Here is a 25,124-nt window from a genome sequence, read left to right as displayed (position 1 = left end):
TTTCCAAAAAAATCTTTAAAAAAAAACTATGACAGCATTCTCCTACACACGGAGACACTCACACAGCCCCTTCTCCTCCCTGATCCATGCAGATCAGCTGAGAAAGTGTGTCTGGTTACCTCATTCATCACCTGATCAGTTTGAGGACCAGGGAGGAGGGACCTGCACCCCCTTCAGGGTGCTTGGGGCTCCTCCAGATGTCCCTTTTATTGCGCATTCATGATTGAGTTGTGCTTATGGTGTTACTGGGCTGGTCATATGTAATTCCACTTTCTGTACTTCTTGCCCACAATGGGGGAGGGAAGTTCATGTTATGAAAGACCTATAATCCCCACACACCTAGACGCTTGGAATTCATGCTAGTAGCAGTTTAGGGTCAAACTTGTAAGAATCATAGAATCATATAATTGTAGAGTTGGAAGAGACCCTGAGGATCATCTAGTCCAATCTCCTGCAATGCAGAAATATGCAGCTGTCGTATATGGGGATCAAACCTGCAACCTTGGCACCTGCATACTCTTCTGAGATGTAGGAGGGCCTTGGGGGGTGTGGGCTGCCTTTACACTCTGAATAAATAACTTATAAAGAAGCTGTCTGGGAAATGCAGGGTGTTTTGGTCTCAGAGTTCCTGGGTTTTAGGAAGTTTAGTAGGGTCTGTCAGGTAAACTAGCAAGTGACTTTGTTCTTGGACTAGGATAAGGCAACACTTGAGTGCAAGTTGGGTGTAGGTTGAACCAACAAGTGCTGGTGTTATAAAAATTAGGTTCAACCCCAGAAGGGAGTCCATGAACCCGGGGGAGAGCCTTAGTAGGGCTCCCCTCCTCTCAAGAGCACTTATGAATAAATAGAGACAATACAGAATCTCCCAAAGCAAGGCAATAGCCCTTTATTAGAAACTGCTGCAGCAGGGTGTCTTGCAAGCAAAAGACCAGGAACAAAGGCGCGCAAGCTCCTATATAGACTTTTGAAATTGCCCCCCTCCAGCTCAAGACCAGCCCTCCATACATCAGAATTACATCAAAAATTGGGAGGGTCTGGTAGCAGTGATCTGAGCTTCTTGGACCCTGCCCCATGTCTCCTCTTGCCCTCCACCAAAAACCCATCAAGTGAAACAAAAGATATTCACATTTCCCTATATCCCAGCCAAGTTAATCACACCCTTTTGTTTGACACTCAGGTATCAGGATGCCAGAGATTATCACTCAGGCAGAGGGCTGCTGAGTAGCTGGAGGGGTAAACCCCCCCCTTTGTTCCTGAGACAAAGAAATACTTGGTCAGTTGGGAGTCAAAATGGAGTGAGGCCTGTCTTCCTGTGCTGTTTTTCAGACATGTGGCCTTATTTGTTTTGGTACATTAATAACAATTATTATATATAAATAAAATACCTTAAAATTCTGACAACACTGGGTGCACTGGCTCACAGCCTTTTTCTTTTTTAAGCAACTGCTTTGGTGCATCCCAGGTCCCCTCCCATCTGAGCTGCAGGAGTAAGTGGGAGGGTGGCAGCAGTAACTACCCGAGAATAAGACCCAGTAGCAACACTCCAGGGCTGTTGTGTTGCATCAGAACAAGGAAAGGGGTGCGAGAGGCTCCCTTGGACATCCCCGCCCCTGGCCGCTTCATCACAGGTCACACTGCCACTTTACCAGTCAGTGTACATCCTGTAACTTCTTGCTGAAATTGTAGCATAATTAGTTACTTAGATAAGCGGCCGCAGGCTGGGCTGCTTTCGGACGCTTACTATCTGGGTCCACGCGCTTCCTCCTGCGATTAAACTCACAGTTCACAGCAGAGCAGTTCTTTGTGTAGCAGAGCAGAGCAGCGCAGCTTCGTCCCAAAGAATGAGGCTTCAGAAGTCTGTAGTATTTTGTCTACAAACTACTTTTATTCATAAACTATTTACAGCTTAGCCCGGAGCACACTCCTGTAACATGGTGCTCAGAAAAACGAAACCGAAAGCAGTAAAGCCATACAGCTACTGAAAACGAAAGTAGAAAGTACAATAGCTTCAAGACATCAGCAGTATATATCCAGTGAGGGACGTCACATCCTTGCCAGGCTTAACCCTTTGTTAACCTGTATGTACAACACCCCCTCTCGTACCGAAATCTGGATATTATAAACATAACAGTTCATCCCAAACCAATCCCATCACAGAACACCTTGTGTTTGACGTTTCCTAGAGGTTTGGTGAATCCATCAGCCAAGTTCTCCTGGCTGGGACAGTATCGCAACTTAACCATCCCGGTCTTGATACTTTCACAAACATTCTTGAAGCGTATGTCCAAGTGTTTTGTCCGAGATTTAAACTGTCCTGACTCAGCGAGTTTCAGGCAAGGCTGATTGTCTTCCCAAACTGTAATGGGCAATGGACAATCCCCACAGATCTCACGAACTAAACACTTGTAGAACTCAAGTTCCCGAACTGAATCTGAAAGTGATGCGAACTCTGCTTCTGTGCTCGAAAGCGCTATAAGGCTTTGTTTCTTGGATCTCCATCCAATGACAGCATTTCCAAATTTAACAATCATACCAGAAACAGATTTTCTATCTGCCAAATTGGCCCAGTCAGCATCAGTGGAACACTGAAGCGTAGTGTCACCCTGTGCTGACAGTTTGAGTCTGAACGTTTTAGTATCTTGCAAGTATCTCAGAACCCTTTTTACACCATTCCAGGCAACTGTACTGGGTTCTGCAGTCTCCCTACTGAGTAGGTTTACCGCATAGGCGATATCGGGTCTGGACCACTGGGACAAATACAGCAACATGCCGATTGCAGACTGATAGATTTCCGGCCTTTGAAACTTGGGTGTCCCTTCAACCTGAATATCTTTTACAAAGCATGATTCCATGGGTGTCTTTGACCCTGCACAGTCAGACATATTGTACCTTTCTAGTAACTGTGCGATTTTACCTTGTTGGCTCAAAAGAAAACTTCCATCTTGAGATCTGGTGATCTCCACACCAAGGTACATGCTCACTGGGCCTAGGTCCTTTAGCTTGAAACTCTGACCTAGCTCATGAGCGAACTGTTGTACCTGTTTATCTGACTGACAAGCCAGAATGACATCATCAACATAAATTAGAGCCAATGTTTGGTGCACACCTGCCCCTTTCAGGTACAGGCAGCTGTCTGCACAACTCCTTTTAAAGCCTAGCTTGACCAAAGCTGCATTAAGAGTAAAATTCCAATTGCGTGCAGATTGTTTCAATCCATAAATAGACTTCTTCAATTTCCATACCTTTCCTGGCCATTTATCTTCAAAACCTGGCGGAGGAATCATGTAAATCTCTTCCTGCAATGGAGCATTGAGGTATGCCACATCAACATCAAAGTGATTTACGATGTACCCTCGCTGTGCAGCTACAGCTAGTAGCATGCGCAAGGTTTCACACCTGGCAGTGGGTGAATACACCTGTGTGTAATGCACCCCAGGTCTCTGCGCGAAACCTCTTGCGACAAGTCTGGCCTTGTACTGTGGTGTACCATTAGCAGTGGGTTTCAACCGGTACACCCAGCGACAGCTTACAGCTTGCTGTTGTGCTGGTAGAGGTGTGGGAGTGAAGACTTCCAAAGACTTCATAGCATCCAGTTCCTTTAACATGGCATGCTCCCACTTCTCTGCTTCTGCTGCAGGTAAGCGTTGTACCTCAGCATAACTTTCTGGTTCACACCTTGCAAACCCAACAAACACATTTGAGGCTTGATACCTATCAGGAGGTCTTGTGGTGCGTCCTGTACGCCTAGGCATCACGGCAGCCTCATTCTCAGAGCTAGCTGAGCTTGAAGATTCTAACTGAGAATCTCTTTCACTGGTTGCGCCACCTAGTGACCTACTATGTTTACTCACTCCACGTTGACCTGGTCTGAACGTGGGTGATACAGGAGATCTACTTCGTTTGCGTGATCTGGTTGACCTGCTTCTATCTGAAGGAGAAGCACTTCTGGTCTCTTGCTTCACTACCCTCTTAGGAATTGCCCCCTCTGAACCTGCAACCTGTCTGGAGTCGGGCGTCCGCCCCTGACCTCCAGGAGATCCGTTCTGGACAGAGGGTTGACCACTAGGAGGAGCCCCTCCTGAGGGTCCAGCACCACCTGGGTCCGCTCCAACCGGAGCGCTTGGTGCAAGTAGTTGAGGGTCATTATCCAGTTCATAGAACACGTCTGTGAGCACTTCTGGGTTACCGTGGATTCTCTTCCAACCCTCTTGCTCACAGAAGTCAGCGCTTCTGCTCAGCAACAAGCGTGAACGATCACCTTGTGGATAAGCAAATTTCCACGCTTTTGACGCTGGCTCATAGCCGCAGAAGATCATTTTCTGTGTTCTAGGACCACCCTTTCTGCGCTTCTGTTTGGGAATCAAAACCCAGGCAATAGCTCCAAAGGTCCTGAAGTAGTTCACCTTGGGCTTCTTGCCATATAGCAGGAAATAAGGCGTGGTTCCAATCACAGAATTGTAAGTCCTGTTAAAGACATGGGTACAAAACTTCCAAGCTTCCCCCCAAAATGGTCTAGGCAAATTTGCATCAAAGAGTATTGCGTCTACTGCCTCCTGCATCGTGCGATTCCTTCTCTCCGCAACCGAATTGCATTGAGGCGAATAGGGAGCACTCAGTCTGTGTTTGATGCCCTTTGCACGAAAGAACGTCTGCAAAGTAGACACCAAAAACTCGGATCCTCGATCCGATTGAATGGCTTTTACACGGGTGTCAAATTGTAATTCCACAGCATTCACCCATTCTATGACTGTGTCAGCAGTCTCACTTTTGTCTCTTATCATCAAAGACCATGTGGCTCTACTAAAATCGTCCACCAGAGATAAAACATAACGTTTTCGTCCAAGACTCTCTACAGGGAAGGGTCCACAGAGGTCTGCATGAATCAGCGCGAAAGCCTGAGTGGTGACCCTGTCTGATTTTGGATAAGTGCAAGTGTGAGTCTTTGCACGTTTGCAAGCATTGCAATCCAGGTACTTAGAACATGGCTTCATCTTGCAGCCTTCAGCATAGTCTACCTGTTTGCGTACATACCCAAAATTCATGTGTGCGAAGCGGCGATGCCACAAGTGCGCACAATCCGAATGCGTGGGAGCGTTAGCACACTGCGCCTGAACCTCTGCAGTTGCTACCTCCTTAGCACCATCAGCTTGAGCCTCAGCTGAGTACTCTTTACCTGTCTCCAAGACATATAACCCATTCTTGGATGGTACCTTAACCAGCAGTTTCCCACCTCTGGAGATGGAGCAGATTTGGTTCTCAAACTCCACTTTGAAACCTGCTGCATCTAAGGCTGAAACAGAAAGCAAAGCGTTAGGCATCTCAGGCAAAACATACACATCTAACTCAGTGTCTAAGCAGTCCAAAAAGAAAACACCAGTAGTCTGTAAATGTCTTTTGGAAGAATCAGCCAAAGTAACAGTCTGTCCATTCTCAACATCTCTGCATTCCAGCAGGTCAGCTGTTGAAGGAAAAATGTTTCTGTTGGCTCCCGAATCAATAATTAGTTTAAGAGCTGGTCTGGCAACTGCACTCCCTACCATTGCATACGTAGCAGACACATGGGAAGTCTCTGAATTGCCAGCAATTAAGCTACGTGTCTTGTAGCACTTCTTTCCTCTCCTTATCTGTCCGTCACCCCTAGCAACGGCCTTGTGGGAGGAGGAGAACTCCCGTTGCTTGGGACAATCTCTACGGAGATGGTGGGGGGAGTTGCAGCTGTGGCAAAGCTTAACAAGATTAGCTTTTACGAACGGCTCACCAACTGCACCCCCACTCCTGGGAACAGCAAAGCCCCCCTTCGCAACATTTCCTTTCTCTCTAAGACGTTTATTCTGTTCATCCAGCAGTCGCGAAGTTACGTAGTTCATCGATAAATCGTCAACTGGCACTGACTCCAAAGTAACACCATTGTTTTCCAGCTAGGGTCCAGCGAAGACAGCAAAATATAAACCTGCTGCTCAGCAGTAAAAGGCACATGTAGCTGCCTCAGTCTAGTATACAGCGATAGCATCCTGGTGATGTGGGCTTGAATGTCCCCTCCAGGTGACAAACGCGTCTCAAACACTTCACGTATTGCATGTAAGCGCGAACCTGCTGTATCTCTCTCATGAAGGCGTTCCAAAGATTGCCAAATTTGCTGTGCAGTGCCATCAGGATCAATATGAGGAAGCACATTCTCATCTATGGCCATGCAAATGCTAGCAGCTGCTTTGGCATCCCGAAGCTGTTCTCTTTGTGCTCTAGCCACAACATCATCGGCAGCACCATCTGGAGCAACAGCCGGGGGGTTTAATACACAAGTCCATAAATTTCGTGCCCGCAACCAAAGTTTACAACGAATCGCCCAGCGGCCCAATTAGCACCGTTAAGACGTGGAAATGGGACTTGAAAACTCTCATGGGGTTCAGCAGCAGCCATTTTCCCTCCCCAACTCCAGGGATTTGCGTACTCACACTCAGACGCAGGAAAAAACGCTCTTCTCTTCCCCTCAGTTTCTCAAGCCACCGACTGTAACTCGATCTCGCAGGCAGCAAACAAAGCAGCAGCTTCTAGCAGCTTTTTCTCACAGTATTAGCATTCCAAAAGCTTTTGTTTTCTTTCCGCCCGCAGCCAGCAGCGAAAGGCAAACAAACGTAGCTAACGAGCTCACAAGCTGCTCGACCTTGCAGCCAAGTCAACATTCTTCCAGGGACATCAAAGCGCTCTCATTAATCACCATAACCTGTAGCATAATTAGTTACTTAGATAAGCGGCCGCAGGCTGGGCTGCTTTCGGACGCTTACTATCTGGGTCCACGCGCTTCCTCTGCGAATTAAACTCACAGTTCACAGCAGAGCAGTTCTTTGTGTAGCAGAGCAGAGCAGCGCAGCTTCGTCCCAAAGAATGAGGCTTCAGAAGTCTGTAGTATTTTGTCTACAAACTACTTTTATTCATAAACTATTTACAGCTTAGCCGGAGCACACTCCTGTAACATGGTGCTCAGAAAAACGAAACCGAAAGCAGTAAAGCCATACAGCTACTGAAACGAAAGTAGAAAGTACAATAGCTTCAAGACATCAGCAGTATATATCCAGTGAGGGACGTCACATCCTTGCCAGGCTTAACCCTTTGTTAACCTGTATGTACAACAGAAATCCCATAACTTTTTGTTATGAGAAAAAAAAAACCACTCCTTTTCCTTATGGGGAGGTACCCAAGAGCCCATATAGAGTCCTTTTGTAGTTTCTCTATCGGTAGGACAAAATAACAGAGACCAACCAGAGAATATTGAGAAGCAAAGCAGCTAGTAAGCCTGATCTTTATTAAAACTGTTGCAACAGGGTGCTCCCACACACACACAGGGGGGGGGGACCAGAAACAAAGGTGTGCCCACCCTTATATAGACTTTTGGAATTGCCCACCCTCAGACTCCAGACCACCCCCAGAAACATCATACATACATCACAGAAGGGTGTAGCCCAGGACCACCTCCCCCAATACATCATACATACATCACAGGGGGTGGTCTAAAACAGAATCCTGAGTGAGTTGTTTATCTCCTTTCTGCCATTTCCCTGATTGCATTATCTGGGTTTTGGCCACTCTTTTGTTATTATAACTACCGGTACTTAATTCCTGAATCCAGGTCACAGGTCACAGGCTCACCCTATTTCACACCTTAAATGTGCCCTTAAGGCAGGATTTGTGAGTACAGAGACAACGGGGGGGGGGGAGATTTCCCATTTCCTTTGACCTTGCAGAGAAATATTTGAGGTCATTTTGGGAGAGAGAAAATGGTTTCAGGACTTTCTGTGGGTTTCAGACACATATTTGTATGTGTTTGCTTGGTACATTTATGAACATCTATTTTATATATATGACCTTAAAATTCTTATAACACTTTTCATAACACCAAACACACTGAGATTTCTCCACACACACACCCTTTTGTGCTTTGGCCCCCATCAGACAGCAATGAACAATTCATAATGTAAAGTAAAGGTAAAGGGACCCTGACATCAGGTCCAGTCGTGTCCGACTCTGGGGTTGCGGCGCTCATCTCGCTTTATAGGCCAAGGGAGCCGGCGTTTGTCCGCAGACAGCTTCCAGGTCATGTGGCCAGCATGACAAAGCCGCTTCTGGCGAACCAGAGCAGCGCACGGAAATGCCGTTTACCTTCCCGCTGGAGCAGTCCCTATTTATCTACTTGCACTTTGATGTGCTTTTGAACTGCTAGGTGGGCAGGAGCTGGGGATCCGAGCAACGAGAGCTCACCCCGTGGAGGGATTCGAACCGCCGACCTTTCTGATCAGCAAGCAGAATATCACCTGGAATAAATCACCAATCTAGAGGGGCTCCCACGTGGGTGAACAGGTCTAATCTTACACCCACCACAGCAATGTGTTTATTTGACTTTTTTTGCTGCCCTAACCCCAACATTCATGGGGTCTCAGGGAGCCAGAAAAACTGAGTCCTGATCAGATTCCCAGACTGGGAGTTCTAGAAAATATGGTTGGGCTCTGTCCGCCAACTTCATTCCTGCTGGCTCCTGCAGTTTCCTAGCAGCTATCAGACCACCTGTGCTCTGCCTCCTGAGGGCTGGAAAGATTCAAAAAGAGAAAGGGGTGCATTTGACTGGTAGGCTAACAAGGGCTTGGCTAGTCAAACACCGAAAGGTCTGCTGGGCTTTGTGGCCTGCATCGAGCGATTGCAACATTTTCCATTGCCTCCCAGTGCCCACTGCTGGCCAGTTGTGGGAAGGCGCCACAAGCCAGAATTGCGTCCCACAAACTCTGTTTGAAATGCAGATCAAGCAGGAGAGCAAAGACATTTTTCAGAGTCCTGGAAGCCGGCAACTCTCCTTACAGCTAAAGCACTGAGGCCAAGACAAAAAGTGGGAGAATTCAGTGTTACATTTTTAAACTGATGTTTACCCAACCTGTGCCTCTTGGAACAGAACAGCTGCAGAATTTGGGGTAGGGGGGCTTGTTTCAAATAAGTTTTGGTTGTTTTGTTTGTTTTAAATCCCATGAAGAGTGGGGCACACTTCTAGACAACCTGTTTTCTGAGCATTCATCCTGACCTGTTTTCAGAAGAACAGACCGTGTTGGCTATTTAATAAGCATTCATTCTGATTTGTGAGCGGAGATGTAGATGTGCAAGTGCTATTATCCCACACTTTCCAAGGCATTTCCCTGTTGCAAATAGTCTTATCCTTTGGAGAGGGATGTTTGTGTTCAACAGCTTCAAATCAACATTCATTGCGCAGCCTGCATTTGCATTGTAATGGCTCCTTTTACCATTTGAGCTTGCCTTGTATTTTTTAATTGCTTTGTTGCCTGCCACTCTGTAATGCCACTTACAGATTCTAATATAAGTAGCTATGAATTAGGGTTTGATCTTCTTGCAGTCCACGGGACTCTCAAGAGTCTCCTCCAGCACCATAATTCAAAAGCATCAATTCTACCGGCGATCAGCTTCTTTATGGTCCAGCTCTCACTTCCGTACATTACTATGGGAAACCATAGCTTTAACTATACGGACTTTTGTCGGCAAGGTGATGTCTTTGCTTTTTAAGATGCTGTCTAGGTTTGTCATTGCTTTTCTCCCAAGAAGCAGGCGTCTTCTGATTTCGTGACTGCTGTCACCATCTGCAGTGATCATGGAACCCAAGAAAGTGAAATCTCTCACTGCCTCATTTCTTCCCCTTCTATTTGCCAGGAGGTGATGGGACCAGTGGCCATGATCTTAGTTTTTTTGATGTGAGCTTCAGACCATATTTGCGCTCTCTTCTTTCACCCTCATTAAAAGGTTCTTCAATTCTTCCTCACTTTCTGCCATCAAGGTAGTATCATCAGCATATCTGAGGTTGTTGCTATTTCTTTTCCGGCAATCTTAATTCCGGTTGGGGATTCATCCAGTCCAGCCTTTCGCATGATGTATTCTGCATATAAGTTAAATAAGCAGGGAGACAATATACAGCCTTGTCGTCTCCTTTCCCAATTTTGAAACCAATCAGTTGTTCCATATCCAGTTCTAACTGTAGCTTCTTGTCCCACATAGAGATTTCTCAGGAGGCAAATGAGGTGATCCGGCACTCCCATTTCTTTAAGAACTTGCCATAGTTTGCTGTGGTCGACACAGTCAAATGCTTTTGCATAATCAATGAAGCAGAAGTAGATGTTTTTCTGGAACTCTCTGGCTTTCTCCATAATCCAGCGCATGTTTGCAATTTGGTCTCTGGTTCCTCTGCCCCTTCGAAATCCAGCTTGCACTTCTGGGAGTTCTCGGTCCACATACTGCTTAAGCCTGCCTTGTAGAATTTTAAGCCTAACCTTGCTAGCGTGTGAAATGAGTGCAATTGTGCGGTAGTTGGAGCATTCTTTGGCACTGCCCTTCTTTGGGATTGGGATGTAGACTGATCTTCTCCAATCCTCTGGCCACTGCTGAGTTTTCCAAACTTGCTGGCATATTGAGTGCAGCACCTTAACAGCATCCTCTTTTAAAATTTTAAATAGTTCAGCTGGAATATCATCACTTCCACTGGCCTTGTTGTTAGCAAGGCTTTCTAAGGCCCATTTGAACTTCACTCTCCAGGATGTCTGGCTCAAGGTCAGCAACCACATTTCCTGGGGTGTATGAGACCTCCATATCTTTCTGGTATAATTCCTCTGTGTATTCTTGCCACCTCTTCTTGATGTCTTCTGCTTCTGTTAGGTCCTTTCCACTTTTGTCCTTAATTGTGGTAATCTTTGTACGAAATGTTCCTTTCATATCTCCAATTTTCTTGAATAAATCTCTGGTTTTTCCCATTCTGTTATTTTCCTCTATTTCTTTGCATTGCTCGTTTAGAAAGGCCCTCTTGTCTCTCCTTGCTATTCTTTGGAAATCTGCATTCAATTTCCTGTATCTTTCACGATCTCCTTCGCATTTTGCTTGTCTTCTCTCCCCCGCTATTTGTAAGGCCTCATTGGTCAGCCACTTTGCTTTCTTGCATTTCTTTTTCATTGGGATGGTTTTCGTTGCTGTCTCCTGTATAATGTTACGAGCCTCCATCCACAGTTCTTCAGGTACTCTATCCACCAAATCTAAATCCTTGAACCTGTTCTTCACTTCAACTGTGTATTCATAAGGAATTTGATTTAGATTGAATCTTACTGGCCCAGTGGTTTTTCCTACTTTCTTCAGTTTAAGCTGGAATTTTGCTATAAGAAGCTGATGATCTGAGCCACAGTCAGCTCCAGGTCTTGTTTTTGCTGAGTGTATAGAGCTTCTCCATCTTTGGCTGCAGAGAATATAATCAATCTGATTTCGATGTTGCCCATCTGGTGATGTCCATGTGTAGAGTCGTCTCTTGTGTTGTTGGAAAAGAGTGTTTGTGATGACCAGCTTGTTCTCTTGACAGAACTCTATTAGCCTTTGCCCTGCTTCATTTTGATCTCCAAGGCCAAACTTGCCAGTTGTTCCTTTTATCTCTTGACTTCCTACTTAGCATTCCAATCCCCTATAATGAGAAGAACATCCTTCTTTGGTGTCATTTCTATAAGGTGTTGTAAGTCTTCATAGAATTGATCAATTTCGGTTTCTTCAGCACTGGTAGTTGGTGCATAAACTTGGATTACTGTGATGTTAAAGGACTGCCTTGGATTCGTATCGAGATCATTCTATCATTTTTGAAGTTGCATCCCAGTACAGCTTTCGCCACTCTTTTGTTGACTATGAGGGCCACTCCATTTCTTTTACGGGATTCCTGCCCACAGTAGTAGATATGATAGTCATCCGAACTGAATTCGCCCATTCCTGTCCATTTTAGTTCACTGATGCCTAGGATGTCAATGTTTATTCTTGCCATCTCATTTTTTACCACATCCAGCTTACCAAGGTTCATGGTTCTTACATTCCAGGTTCCTATGCAATACTTTTCTTTACAGCATTGGACTTTCCTTTCGCTTCCAGGCATATCCGCAACTGAGCGTCCTTTCGGCTTTGGCCCAGCCGCTTCATCAGCTCTGGATCTACTTGTACTTGTCCTCCGCTCTTCCCCAGTAGCAAGTTGGACGCCTTCCGACCTGAGGGGCTCATCTTCCAGCGTCATATCTTTTATATGCCTGTTGTCTTTGTCCATGGAGTTTTCTTGGCAGGGATACTGGAGCGGCTTGCCAGTTCCTTCTCCAGGTGGATCACGTTTTGTGATGGCCTGGGAGTCAGACTCTGATGCTGAACCTGAGGGATCCCAGCCTGCACAGGATTCCCCGCCTCCAGAACCAGCTGAGCCGGGGCCAGGGCTTGAGCCTGAAGGATCCCCACCTGTGCTGGATCCCCAGGTGCAGGCATCAGCAGAGTCTGCTCTGGCTCCTGATGGGAGGGAGGACCCATTGCCTGCAGGTGCTCCACTCCCAGCCTCTTCAGAGGAAGCTGAGGCACCCCCTGGGTCCAGTAACCCACCAGCCTCTCCTGAGCTACAGAGGCTCAGGGCAGAGAGGCGAAGGGAGTTAAGTGTCTGCAGGAGGAGTGCTCGCCTCCAGGCCCGGAGGAGAGGCGAGTCTCCGGAGGATCGGGACCGCCCTAAGCATAGGGCCAGATAAAAGCCAGCCAGACCCAGCCCAAGTTGCGTGAGCAACTTAGTTGCAAGCGTGTGCTCAACCTGCAACCTTGTGCCTGAACCTGCCTTGGACCTTGACCTGCTCCCTGCCTTGCTCCCCGCCGGATTGACCTCCTTTGGACCCCTAGACCCAGGACTGGACTTGGACCTCGCCTTCATGGACCAACCCTTGGGGCCAGCACAGTTTGCTCACGCCACACCCGCACTCCCCCTTCGCTGGGGTGCGTTCGGGAGGAACTAGTAGCCATGGCTGACCAGGCGGCTGGGCTAGTGGCATTGGCCAGGAGAACCAGGCCTTGACCCACACCGTGCAGCAGCTAAGCAATGCGGTTACGGCGCTTCAGCAGCGTTTTGGATGCCCCTACCGGCCTCTGGGGCCGCCGCCCCAGCTCCTGGCAAGTACCCAGTGGCCCTGCCAGAGAAATTGATGGGTCCCAGCCAGCTTTCCCATGTTTCTCGCCCAGGCCAAGCTGTATATCAGGGGCGAGCTCGGGATTTCCCTGACGACCGCACCAAGGTGCACTTCCTGATCAGCTTGCTGAAGGACCAGGCGGCCAAGTGGGCGTTGCCGCTGCTCCGGCAAGACTCCCCTTGCTGACAGACTATACGGGGTTTTGCAATCATCTGGAAACCACGTTCGCCAACCTCGAAGGGGAGTCAAGCCAATCGGGCAATTCGGCGGTTGAAACAGGGCAAGTCCACAGTAGCACCTACGCCACGGAATTTCGGCTGCTGGCGCAGGACTTGACCTGGAACGACTCTGCCCTGCGGGACCAGTATCTCGAGGGACTTTCAGACGAGATATGGATCAGCTGGCCACGTTGGATCGCCCTGCCACACTGGATGCCCTCTCCAACGGAGTCTGCAGATAGACGATCGGTTGGAGGACCGTCGCCAGGCCGGGGCCGCCGGCACTCCGGGCTCCCGGCGCCGGTGCTTCCCTGCAGTTCCGTGGCCAGAGCTGAGTCATCGGAAAAGACTCGGCGTCGGGAGGGGAACCTGTGTCTCTACTGCGGTGGGAGTGGACAACTACGCCCGAACCTGCCCTGAGAAACGCCAGCCGCAGGGAAAACTGCCAACCCCAGTAGCCGATTGGCCCAGGGCTACCTGGGGACCCAAGCATCGCATGATGGGCCCTCACCAGTGGAATTGCAACACCTCATGATACCGGTGCGTCTATTACCCCCGGTGGGCCCTGGATTCTCACCCACGCTCTGGTGGATTCGGGGGCAACCCGCTCCTATATGGACTCTGGCCTTCGCCACTCAGCATCAGGTGCCGCTTCAGAACAAGCCGGAACCAGTACAGGGGGAGGCAATTGACGGACGGCTCTACGCTCGGGCGCTGTTTACTCGGGAGACCCAGCCTTGGTCCTTGCTACCAGCAGCACCGGGAGGTGCGAACCCTGGACATTGCCACCATGCCCCGGTTTCCCTGGTGCTTGGGATGGACTGGCTGGAGTCACACAATGTTCAGATCGACTGGGTCAATCGGACTGTACGCTTCCCAGACCCGGGTTCCCGTGCTCAGTCCGAGTTAGTAGCAGCTGCCCCCATGGGGCAGGCTGTGTCAACGCTCCCTGCCGTGTACCAGGACTATTTAGACGTGTTCGAGGAACAGGGAGCAGACAAGCTGCCGCCTCATCGGTCCTTCGACTGCGGCATAGACCTACAGCCTGGGGCGCCCCTGCCTGTGAGCCGCCTATATTCTCTTTCGGAGCCAGAGCGTGAAGCCTTGCAGGACTTCCTTCGCAAGAACCTGGAACGTGGGTTCATTAGACCCTCTACCTCACCCACTGCCGCTCCTGTACTCTTCGTTAAGAAGAAGTGTGGGGAGCTTCGCCTCTGCCATGACTACCGGGCCCTGAATAAGATCACCATCCCAGACCGGTACCCCTTGCCCTTATTGCAGAATTGCTGGAGCGGGTGCAGGGGGCGCAGATGTTCACCAAACTGGACCTCCGAGGGGCCTACAACTTGATTCGGATCCGTGCTGGGGACAAGTGGAAGACTGCATTCGGGACCCGGTATGGGCAGTTTGAATACCTGGTTATGCCGTTCGGATTATGCAACGCGCCCGCCGTGTTTCAACGGTACATCAACCACGTGTTCCAGGACTTGCTAGACAAATACGTGGTGGTGTACCTAGATGATATTCTGATTTATTCCCGTGACCCAGCCCGTCACGAGAGTCATGTTCGGTCCGTGTTGCAGCGCTTGCGGGAGCACCGCCTGTACGCCAAGCTCAGCAAGTGCGAGTTCCACCAGCGGTCAGTGGACTTCCTTGGACACCGACTCTCCCCTGACGGGGTGCAGATGGACCCTGGGAAGGTGGCTGCGGTTCGAGAGTGGGCAGCGCCCCGGAACCGCAAGGACTTACAGCGGTTCCTAGGGTTCGCCAACTATTACCGGACCTTCATTGCAGATTATGCTCATCGCACCACCCCATTAACCCGACTGCTGCGCCCCAAGACGCCCTTCTCCTGGGATGAGGAGGCTGAAGTGGCATTTCAGGGGTTGAAAGCCTGTTTCCAGAGGGCGCCGATTTTACAGCACCCTGATCCCTCTCGTCCCTTCGTGGTGGAGACTGATGCCTCCAGTACGGCTCTCGGTGCCATCCTGTCTCAGCAACACGGACCCGATGCGCCACTGTTACCCTGCGCTTACTACTCCCGGCAGCTCCTTCCGGCGGAGCGTAACTATACCGTGTGGGAGCGGGAACTACTGGCCATCAAGGTGGCCTTTGAGGTCTGGCGCCATCATCTGGAGGGGGCACGACACCCGGTGGAAGTGAGAACGGACCACCGGAATCTGGAGTACCTCCAGACCACCCGCAAGTTGAACCAAAGGCAGATCCGGTGGGCGCTGTTTTTCTCCCGGTTCCAGTTCCGGATCCGCCGCATCCCTAGCTCCCAAAACCGGAAAGCGGATGCCCTGTCCCGGAAACCTGAGGACGTCGCAGACACTGTACAGCAGGCAGTACCGACGACTATCTTACCACCAGCCGCATTCCTGGCCACTCAGGAGGCCAAGCCGCTGCAGGCTCGGGTGCGAGAACAGCAACGGGTCGATGCTTGGGCACAGGAACGGCTCCGGGAACTGTCTGACGGGTCATGCTCTCGATATCCGGGGCTGGCCCTGCACCAGGGCCTACTGCTGCACCAGGGTCGTCTATACATCCACCAGGACCATTGCGGGCTGAGGTTCTCCAGATGTCCCACGATGCCCCAGCAGCAGGGCACTTTGGGCGGTACCGGACCACCCATCTGGTAAGCCGGGAGTTCTGGTGGCCCCGCCTGAAGGCTGATGTGGCACGCTATGTTGCTGGTTGCGACGTCTGCCGGCGGGCCAAGGGTCCTACGGGCGACCCCCGGTCTGCTCCAGCCATTACCAGTCCCACGCGTCCCTGGCACACGGTCTCGCTGGACTTTGTGGTGGACTTGCCCCATCTCGTCACTGTACCTGCCTCCTGGTTTTCACGGACCATTTCACTAAGATGGTGCACTGTGCCCCCTGCCCGTCCATACCCACAGCTAAGGAAACGGCTCAGCTGTACTTGCAGCACATCTTCCGCCTGCATGGCCTGCCCGAGCGTGTGGTTTCTGACCGCGGCGTCCAGTTCACATCCCACTTCTGGCGAGCCCTGCACCAGACCCTTGGGACGGAGGTCTGTCTATCTTCGGCCCACCACCCGCAGACCGATGGCCAGACGGAAAGGGCAAATGCGGTGCTGGAGCAGTACCTCCGGTGTTACTGCAGCTTTCAGCAGGATGACTGGGTCGATCACTTGCCATTGGCGGAGTTCGCCTACAACAATGCAGTGAACGCCTCCACCCAGCAGACCCCTTACAGGCCTCCTACGGCTACCATCCACGTTTGTTCCCGGACGTGCTGCCAGCTTCCGCGGTCCCCGCAGTGACAGACTGGCTTCAGGAGCTTCAGTCCCAGCAACAATTATTGATGGAGCAACTGCGCCAGGCCAAGGACGCATACAAGGCCCAGGCTGACCGACATCGTCAGGAGGGGCCAGAACTCCATGTTGGCGATCGGGTGTGGCTCTCTACCCGTCACCTGCATCCTTCTCGGCCCTCACGAAAGCTGGATGCACGGTTTGCCGGCCCATTCACCATCACTGCGCAGGTGTCGCCGGTGGCGTTTCGCCTCCAGTTACCTCCATCGCTCAAGGTTCACCCAGTATTCCACCGGTCCCTACTTAGTCCAGTCGCCCCGCCCGACGAGTTCCACCCGGACAATCCACGACCGCAGCCAGTTTTGGTTGAGGGGGAGCCTGAGTACGAGGTGGAGCGCATTCTCGACTCACGATACCGCAGGGGGAAGCTCCAATACCTCATCGACTGGAAGGGGTATGGGCCTGAGGATCGTTCATGGGAACCAGCGGGAAACGTCCACGCACCTGCCTGCCTCCGTGATTTCCATGCAGCTTACCCCAGCAAGCCTGGTCCGGCCCCTCGGTTGAGGGGGAGGCCTGGGAGGGGGGATGGTGTGATGGCCTGGGAGTCAGACTCTGATGCTGAACCTGAGGGATCCCAGCCTGCACAGGATTCCCCGCCTCCAGAACCAGCTGAGCCGGGGCCAGGGCTTGAGCCTGAAGGATCCCCACCTGTGCTGGATCCCCAGGTGCAGGCATCAGCAGAGTCTGCTCTGGCTCCTGATGGGAGGGAGGACCCATTGCCTGCAGGTGCTCCACTCCCAGCCTCTTCAGAGGAAGCTGAGGCACCCCCTGGGTCCAGTAACCCACCAGCCTCTCCTGAGCTACAGAGGCTCAGGGCAGAGAGGCGAAGGGAGTTAAGTGTCTGCAGGAGGAGTGCTCGCCTCCAGGCCCGGAGGAGAGGCGAGTCTCCGGAGGATCGGGACCGCCCTAAGCATAGGGCCAGATAAAAGCCAGCCAGACCCAGCCCAAGTTGCGTGAGCAACTTAGTTGCAAGCGTGTGCTCAACCTGCAACCTTGTGCCTGAACCTGCCTTGGACCTTGACCTGCTCCCTGCCTTGCTCCCCGCCGGATTGACCTCCTTTGGACCCCTAGACCCAGGACTGGACTTGGACCTCGCTTCATGGACAAACCCTTGGGGCCAGCACACGTTTGGTCCAAACTCTCCGCTATGACCTGTCCATCTTGACCTGTCCATAGCTTGCCTGAGTAATTCAAGCCCCTTCGCCACGACAAGGCAGTGATCCATGAAGAAGATCAAACCTATCCATTCTCAAAGAAATCAGCCCTGAGTACTCACTAGAAGGACAGATCCTGAAGTTGAGGCTCCAGTACTTTGGCCACCTCATGAGAAGAGAAGAATCCCTAGAAAAGACCCTGATGTTGGGAAAGATGGAGGGCACAAGGAGAAGGGGACGACAGAGGATGAGATGGTTGGACAGTGTTCTTGAAGCTACTAACATGAGTTTGGCCAAACTGCGAGAGGCAGTGAAGGATAGGCGTGCCTGGCGTACTCTGGTCCATGGGGTCACGAAGAGTCGGACACGACTGAACGACTGAACAACAACAACAATGAATTAGGGTCCTCAGTCAGAATGGATGCCAATATGCTCCAAAGTCACCAGAGAAGGTTCAGTGGCCACACTGACTGCTGCCACTCGCCCACCTCCTTAAATAAAAATAAAATATTCCGCTCCGGTGGGACATCACAACTCTTTCCTGGAGGCTGGGAGCCTCTCAGGAGGCTGCTTTACACTTGTCTTGAGCAAAGAGTTTTCCCTCCTCTCCACCCCTTCAAAGGATTGTTGCAGACCCCTCCTTCTATGGACCCCTGGCAACTTTTCTCCTTTACTCCCTTTTGTCTTTCTCCCTAGACAGTGTTCTCTCCTCCCTCTCTCTCTCTCTCTCTCTGCCAAGCCTGTAAGAGAGCACAAGGTTGCTGTTGTTGCTGCTAATTTAATTTACACTGCATAATTGCCCAAGTGGCTTCTACTCAGTTTGAAGCACAGCAGAAGAGCCCACTGATGCTTGACCAGGTGTGCTGGTACCTGTGTGACATCTGCTGAATTAACATCGGGCAAATCCTCCAGACAGCAAATTTCAGAGAGTGTGGCATTTCCCATCTCCAGCATGTAATGCCATTTCAAATGGACCCTTTCAGAGTTGGTGGAGGGTGGTCTCCCTATAGATTTTACTTGTTCCTTCAGTTATAAAAACATCTAAGCCCAGCAACTTTTCCGAATTAAAAATTAACCAGGTATTGTTATGAGTTTGTGGGGAGGAAGTAGGCTTCTAACCCCTGGATCCAGCAAGGGTTAAAATATAAGTCAGGCTAGCTTCCTGTGTTTAGGCGATCACCTGGGTGACGGGCAGGGCTTTTTTCAGCCAGAACTCAGTGGAACTCAGTTCTGGCACATCTCAGATGGGCGCCATGGGAATTATAAGAGCACAAGGGAGGAGTTCATGGTGAGTTCTGGCACCACTTTTTCTAGAAAAATAGCACTGGTCTTTGGCCATTAAGAAACAAAGGAAAGGGGGCTCTGAGCGTGAAGGCAAATATCGCCCTCAACTGAGAGATAGAAGGACAAAGGCTGAGTTTAGAATTGAGAGTTGGCAGTGATGTGACTTTGAGGTAAAGCAGCAAGTTGGAGAGAGAGTCAGAGCAATGCTTGATTTCTGTTTGAATCCAAGGCTGCAGCTATGGGAGAAAACCCTTTTTGAGTGTTAATGCCCTTCTGGCTCAGGTTGTATATATGTGTAAATAAACACCATATATCATAAAGACACTGCAGTCTCCACTGTGCCTAATTCTAAAAGCAAACAGGAACCCTGGGTAAGCGCCTGGAACCCCTGAAATCTCACACTGCTCAGAAATTGGAGTGGTGTGCAACAATATATTCATTACAAAGATCTTGCTTCTATGAGCCATTATGTCCCATCCTTCCACAAAGTGCTTGCTCCATCCCTATCTCTCCAATGTTGCCAAATGCCTAGCACAGTGGTGAGGCTCCAGAGGGTGCAGTAGAGAAGGAGAGCCACAAGGGGGCATCCCATGAACATCCACATTGGCTGTGTCTGCCTGATCAAATCCTGGTTTTGTAAGCCATGCAGGTGCTTTCTGCACCCACCCAAAGCTCTTTTACTCCTCCCTTTGCACAAGCAGGGTCTTAGTTGATCACAGAACAATAAAATAGAATCAGAATTATAGAGTTGGAAGGAACCCCAAGAGTCATCTAGTCTATGGATGTACAGTAACAGGAAATGATTGTTAGCTGCATCTTCCTGGTTAAGTTTCCCTGCTTGTGGCAAGGCAGGAGTGAAGCATCAGCAGCAAAGGAGCTGAACTCCAGTGTGCAGCACCCACACATACTCTTAACGTGCAGTAAAACTTGCACATATTAAGCCAATAACTGATCGTGTGAACACAGCCACTGAGTGTAAGGTTGTGGGTCAACTCAGCGGCAATAAATCCTTCTGTTCTGTTACAAACTAATATGCAAGCTTCTGTGTTCTCTAGAACTCTTAATCAAGCTAGGTGCAGGGGGGAACACAGGTGAGAGGAGAGGGGGAAATGGTTGGTATTGGAACCATCAATGGAGTCTGTGGCAATGTACACATTAACAGCTTGAATCACAGAAAAGTTGTCATCCTGTACACCCCCACTCTGCGTTTCAAGTTGCTCTTTAATGTTGCCATTCACACCAGAGATGGAGTCGGGACGTCTTTGCCTGATGCCCATTATCTGATTTATTTCCCTCTGCCAAACTCCAGTTCACTGAAGCTGTCATCTGAGCATGTGCAATGGCTGCCTGAAATGTACACACCTCAGCTCAACCACTTTCATTTTCTGGGAAGGGGAAACATAGCAGCTGATTCCTCATTTCTGAGGATATAGAATCCACATGTTGCCGACTCAGATATCTCTGTCCTTAGGCAAAACACACAGGTTCCTTGTTTGGTAGAAAGCAGGAATATTAGTTTTAGTAATACAGTATTTGTTTTTCAAATAAATATTTATGGTCTCTATTCTATTATTAACATGTAATTTTCATTTCATTTATAAACCCCTTAATGTTTCAAAAATCTCTAAGCGGTGTACTGTTGTAAGAATATTAAGGATATCTACTATCTATCTATCTATCTATCTATCTATATGTTATAACTGTACCAAGCAGACACATATACACATGTGTGGGGCACAACAGGAGTAACAGCCCTGAGAGCCATTTTTCACTCCCAAACTGACAAACTGCTTCTCTGCAAGGAAGGAGGGGTTGAGGGAACCTTCCCATTATCTGAGGAATTAAAGTGAAAATCCTTGGCATCCTGATACCAGTGCCAGACAAAAGGGTGTGGTTAACTTGGCTGGGAAGCAGGGAAATGTAAATATCTCCTTTGTTTCACTTGATGGGTTTTGTGGAGGGCAAGAGGAGGCAGGGTCCAGGGTCCAGGATGCTCAGATTACTGCCACCAGACCTCCCCCTTCATGATGTGTCCATGGATGTTTCTGGGGGTGGTCTTGAAGGCAGCGGGGGGGGGGGATTTTAAATTGTCTATATCAGTGTTTTCAACCACTGTTCCGTGGCACACTAGTGTGCCGCGAGATGTTGCCTGGTGTGCTGTGGGAAAATTACTTTATATATAGTCAATATAGGCACAGAGTTAATTTTTTAACATTTTCTAATGGTGGTGTGCCTCGTGATTTTTTTCATGAAACAAGTGTGCCTTTGCCCAAAAAAGGTTGAAAAACACTGGTCTATATAAGGTCAGGCAGACCTTCTGGGTTCCTCCTCATCCAGTATGTGGTGAGTGAGGACCCCTGTTGCAACAGTATTGGTTAATAAAGATCAGGCTTAATAGCCGCCTTGCTTTCCATTAGAACTCTGGTCTGGTCTCTGTCTTTTCTGCGCAGGCAGGGGTTTCAAAATAACGTCCTGCCGAGGTTCAGGATTCTACCTGGAATCGAAACCTTTATCTAGATCAGTGTTTTTCAACCACTGTTCCGCGGCACACTAGTGTGCCGCGAGATGTTGCCTGGTGTGCCGTGGGGAAAATTGAAAAATTCAAGAGAATTACTTTTATATAGTCAATATAGGCACAGAGTTAAATTTTTAACATTTTCTAATGGTGGTGTGCCTTGTGATTTTTTTCATGAAACAAGTGTGCCTTTGCCCAAAAAAGGTTGAAAAACACTGATCTAGATAACCCTTATAAAATTCTTACAACAGTACAGTGTAAGAAACACACAATAGATCATTAAAACAAGAAACAAATCTAAAACCAAAAGAACAGTAGTGTAAAAAAAAACACAAAAGCACACAAAAGTGAATAAAACAGAAACTCAGAGGACTTAAACAAAGTCCAATTTTATAGGTCAGGGAAAGGGGGGCAAAAATATAATTCTTCATAGCTTAGTGCTCAGTCAACTGATGGGGTTGCTGCCTTGCACTTGACAGCGGGAAGGGCATTCCACAGTACAGGCACAAAAGCAGAAAATGCCCATTTTAGTAATCAAGTAATCACCTCCTGAATATGGTCTGAAGCTCAACATCAAAAAAATAAGATCATGGCCACTGGTCCCATCACCTCCTGGCAAATAGAAGGGGAAGAAATGGAGGCAGTGAGAGATTTTACTTTCTTGGGTTCCATGATCACTGCAGATGGTGACAGCAGTCACGAAATTAGAAGACGCCTGCTTCTTGGGAGAAAAGCAATGACAAACCTAGACAGCATCTTAAAAAGCAAAGACATCACCTTGCCGACAAAGGTCCGTATAGTTAAAGCTATGGTTTTCCCAGTAGTAATGTACGGAAGTGAGAGCTGGACCATCAAGAAGGCTGATCGCCGAAGAATTGATGCTTTTGAATTATGGTGCTGGAGGAGACTCTTGAGAGTCCCATGGACTGCAAGAAGATCAAACCTATCCATTCTCAAAGAAATCAGCCCTGAGTGCTCACTAGAAGGACAGATCCTGAAGTTGAGGCTCCAGTACTTTGGCCACCTCATGAGAAGAGAAGACTCCCTAGAAAAGACCCTGATGCTGGGAAAGATGGAGGGCACAAGGAGAAGGGGACGACAGAGGATGAGATGGTTGGACAGTGTTCTCGAAGCGACTGGCATGAGTTTGGCCAAACTGCGGGAGGCAGTGGAGGATAGGCGTGCCTGGCGTGCTCTGGTCCATGGGGTCACGAAGAGTCGGACACGACTGAACGACTGAACAACAACAATCACCTCCTAATGTGTGTAAGTTGGATAGCTCAGTGGGTTAGAGTATGGGGCTGAAAACACCAATGTCGCAGGTCTCATTGCCAGATGGAACTGTTGCATATTCCTGCATTGCCATTGCAGGGGCTTGGACTACATGATACTTGGGGTCCCTTCCAGCTCTACAGTTCTTTGAAATGGTCTCTATCGCAGGAGGGTGATTAATGAACAAGAGTTTGTTGAAAGGTACTTCCCTTCTTTATGGCAAGGATTTGCGCTTCCCCACTCACCGTGCTTTCTTCAACTAGTCCATAAATTCAATTCATGTATAAAGGGTAAAGGGACCCGACCGTTAGGTCCAGTCGCAAATGACTCTGGGGTTGCGGCGCTCATCTCGCTTTACTGGCCGAGGGAGCCGGCGTACAGCTTCCAGGTCATGTGGCCAGCATGACGAAGCTGCTTCTGGCGAACCAGAGCAGCGCACGGAAACGCTGTTTACCTCCCTGGAACGGTACCTATTTATCTACTTGCACTTTGTGCTTTCGAACTGCTAGGTGGCAGGAGCAGAGACCGAACAACGGGAACTCACCCCATCGCGCAGATTAGAACCGCCGACCTTCTGATCAGCAAGCCCTAGGCTCTGTGGTGTATACTTGTATCTAAATATATGTATCCTTGTGCGTATATTTCATATATTGGACTGATTTTTTAAAATAATAATAATATGTATATTCCATATATTAGACATAACTTTTATATAAAATAAACAATGGGCAGGGCGAAATTTAAAAAGGGATCCTTGTAATATATCTCTGAAGCTGCAAGAGGCAGCGTGCCTCCAAAGCCAGCCCCCTCCTCCCCCCACCATCTTCGGCTTCTCCCCTAGAAAGGCCACCCCGGTGCCCTTGCTGCCTGCGCCTTTAAGAGGGAGGAGCCCCGAGAGATCACACGGCTGAGAGGGGAAGGCGAAGAGGAGAAGGAGGCGGAGGGCTAAGCCCGGAAAGCACCGCTCTCCTTCCTTCCTTCCTTGCCCTCCCTCCCTTCCTGCCACCCCCGCCCTTTTCTTTGTCATAATGCGCAGGGTCACGTGAGGCCGAAGGTGGCGCACTGTGACGCATGCGCAGACCAGTAACCCGGGAGGGGGGAGGGACCGCCTGCGCCTTGCGCTGCTGTTGTGCGTGGAGCGGCCGTTCCCTCCCTCCGCAGCCCCTGCGGTCGCTGGCCGGGAAACCCCGTCGAGCGGAGGAGCGGTAGTAGCGCCGTGAGGGGAAGGAGTTGGAGGCCGAGGCCGAAGACGACGACGACGAAAGAGGAGGAGGAGAAAGAAAAGGAGCGGAGGAAGACTGAGGAAGAGGAGGAAGGAAGGAGAGAAGAGAGGAGTCTTAGGAAGCCGCCGCCGCCGCCATGATGGAGGCCTAGCCGGCCCAGCGCAACGCCTGACGGGAGCGCCGCTGCTGCCGTCGCGGAGGGCCATGGCGGAGCGAGGCGGCCTCTGAGGAGGAGGAAGCCGCCGCCTCACACGGGAGGACGCCCCTCGCGGCCCTTTTTCTCCTCGGGGCATCCTTCCCTCCCCACCCGCCCGCCGCCGCCGTAGTTTCGGCGCCTGCCCATCCCCCACCCGCGTAGCGCCCCCCGTCCCTCCCTCCCCTCCACCGCCATGTCCTGCGTGCACTACAAGTTCTCCTCGAAGCTCAAGTATGACACGGTCACCTTCGATGGGCTCCACATCTCGCTCTGCGACCTCAAGCGCCAGATCATGGGCCGCGAGAAGCTCAAGGCCGGCGACTGCGACCTCCAGATCACCAACGCTCAGACCAAAGAAGGTAGGAAGGACGACGACGACGGGCGGCTCTCGTGCTGTTTTCTTGTGTCGTCGTCGTTTGGCTTTCTTCTCTTCCTCCTCTCTTGTGGGGACACCACCACCATCCCTCACACACAGCGCGTGCACACCCACCCACCCGCGATCCAGGTCCCCCGGCACGCGAGGAGGTTACCCACATGCTGCGTACACACATACACAACAACATGGGTTTAAAAGGCACGTTTACACTCACACACAGGGAGCAGAAATAATCCCGGGGGCTGGGAATTGGGCCTTGTGAGGGGTGGAGATGTGCTTTAGATGTATGGATGATGATGTATACAGCCACAGTCTAAATCGGGGCAGGAGTGACAAACATCCTCGACTCAGAAAGCCCTTCCTTTGTAAGGGTTGCTAGGCCACCTTTTCTCCAAAGGGTATGGGTCTTTATCTTCACATGCTTTCACTTTGCTTCCTGCAGTCAGGCCACTGCCCGTTTAGCTCAGCATCATTGACACCTTTGGTCTTCAGCTGGTGGGTTGGGACCCACTACTGTGTCATGGTCTGATCTAAGATGGATTACAACAGCAG

The 25,124-nt window shown here is 50.0% G+C and overlaps 1 protein-coding gene across 3 annotated transcripts in view; it reads left to right on the top strand.

The window, feature by feature from the left end:
- The first annotated feature begins 23,857 nt into the window (after nucleotides 1–23,857).
- The window catches only part of RBBP6 (RB binding protein 6, ubiquitin ligase), a 31,165-nt gene continuing 29,898 nt past the window's right edge, over nucleotides 23,858–25,124 (top strand). For all 3 annotated transcript variants that reach the window (XM_033166631.1, XM_033166630.1, XM_033166629.1), the window contains exon 1: nucleotides 23,858–24,555. In XM_033166631.1, coding sequence (XP_033022522.1) covers nucleotides 24,390–24,555 — 166 coding nt within the window. In that variant the 5' untranslated portion in view covers nucleotides 23,858–24,389. The remainder of the gene's footprint in view (nucleotides 24,556–25,124) is intronic.

Source organism: Lacerta agilis, chromosome 13 (genome assembly GCF_009819535.1).
Source record: "Lacerta agilis isolate rLacAgi1 chromosome 13, rLacAgi1.pri, whole genome shotgun sequence".
NCBI classification, from domain to species: Eukaryota; Metazoa; Chordata; class Lepidosauria; order Squamata; family Lacertidae; genus Lacerta; species Lacerta agilis.
Note: the sequence above shows the minus strand (reverse complement) of the source record. Positions and strands in the feature narration are given on the sequence as shown.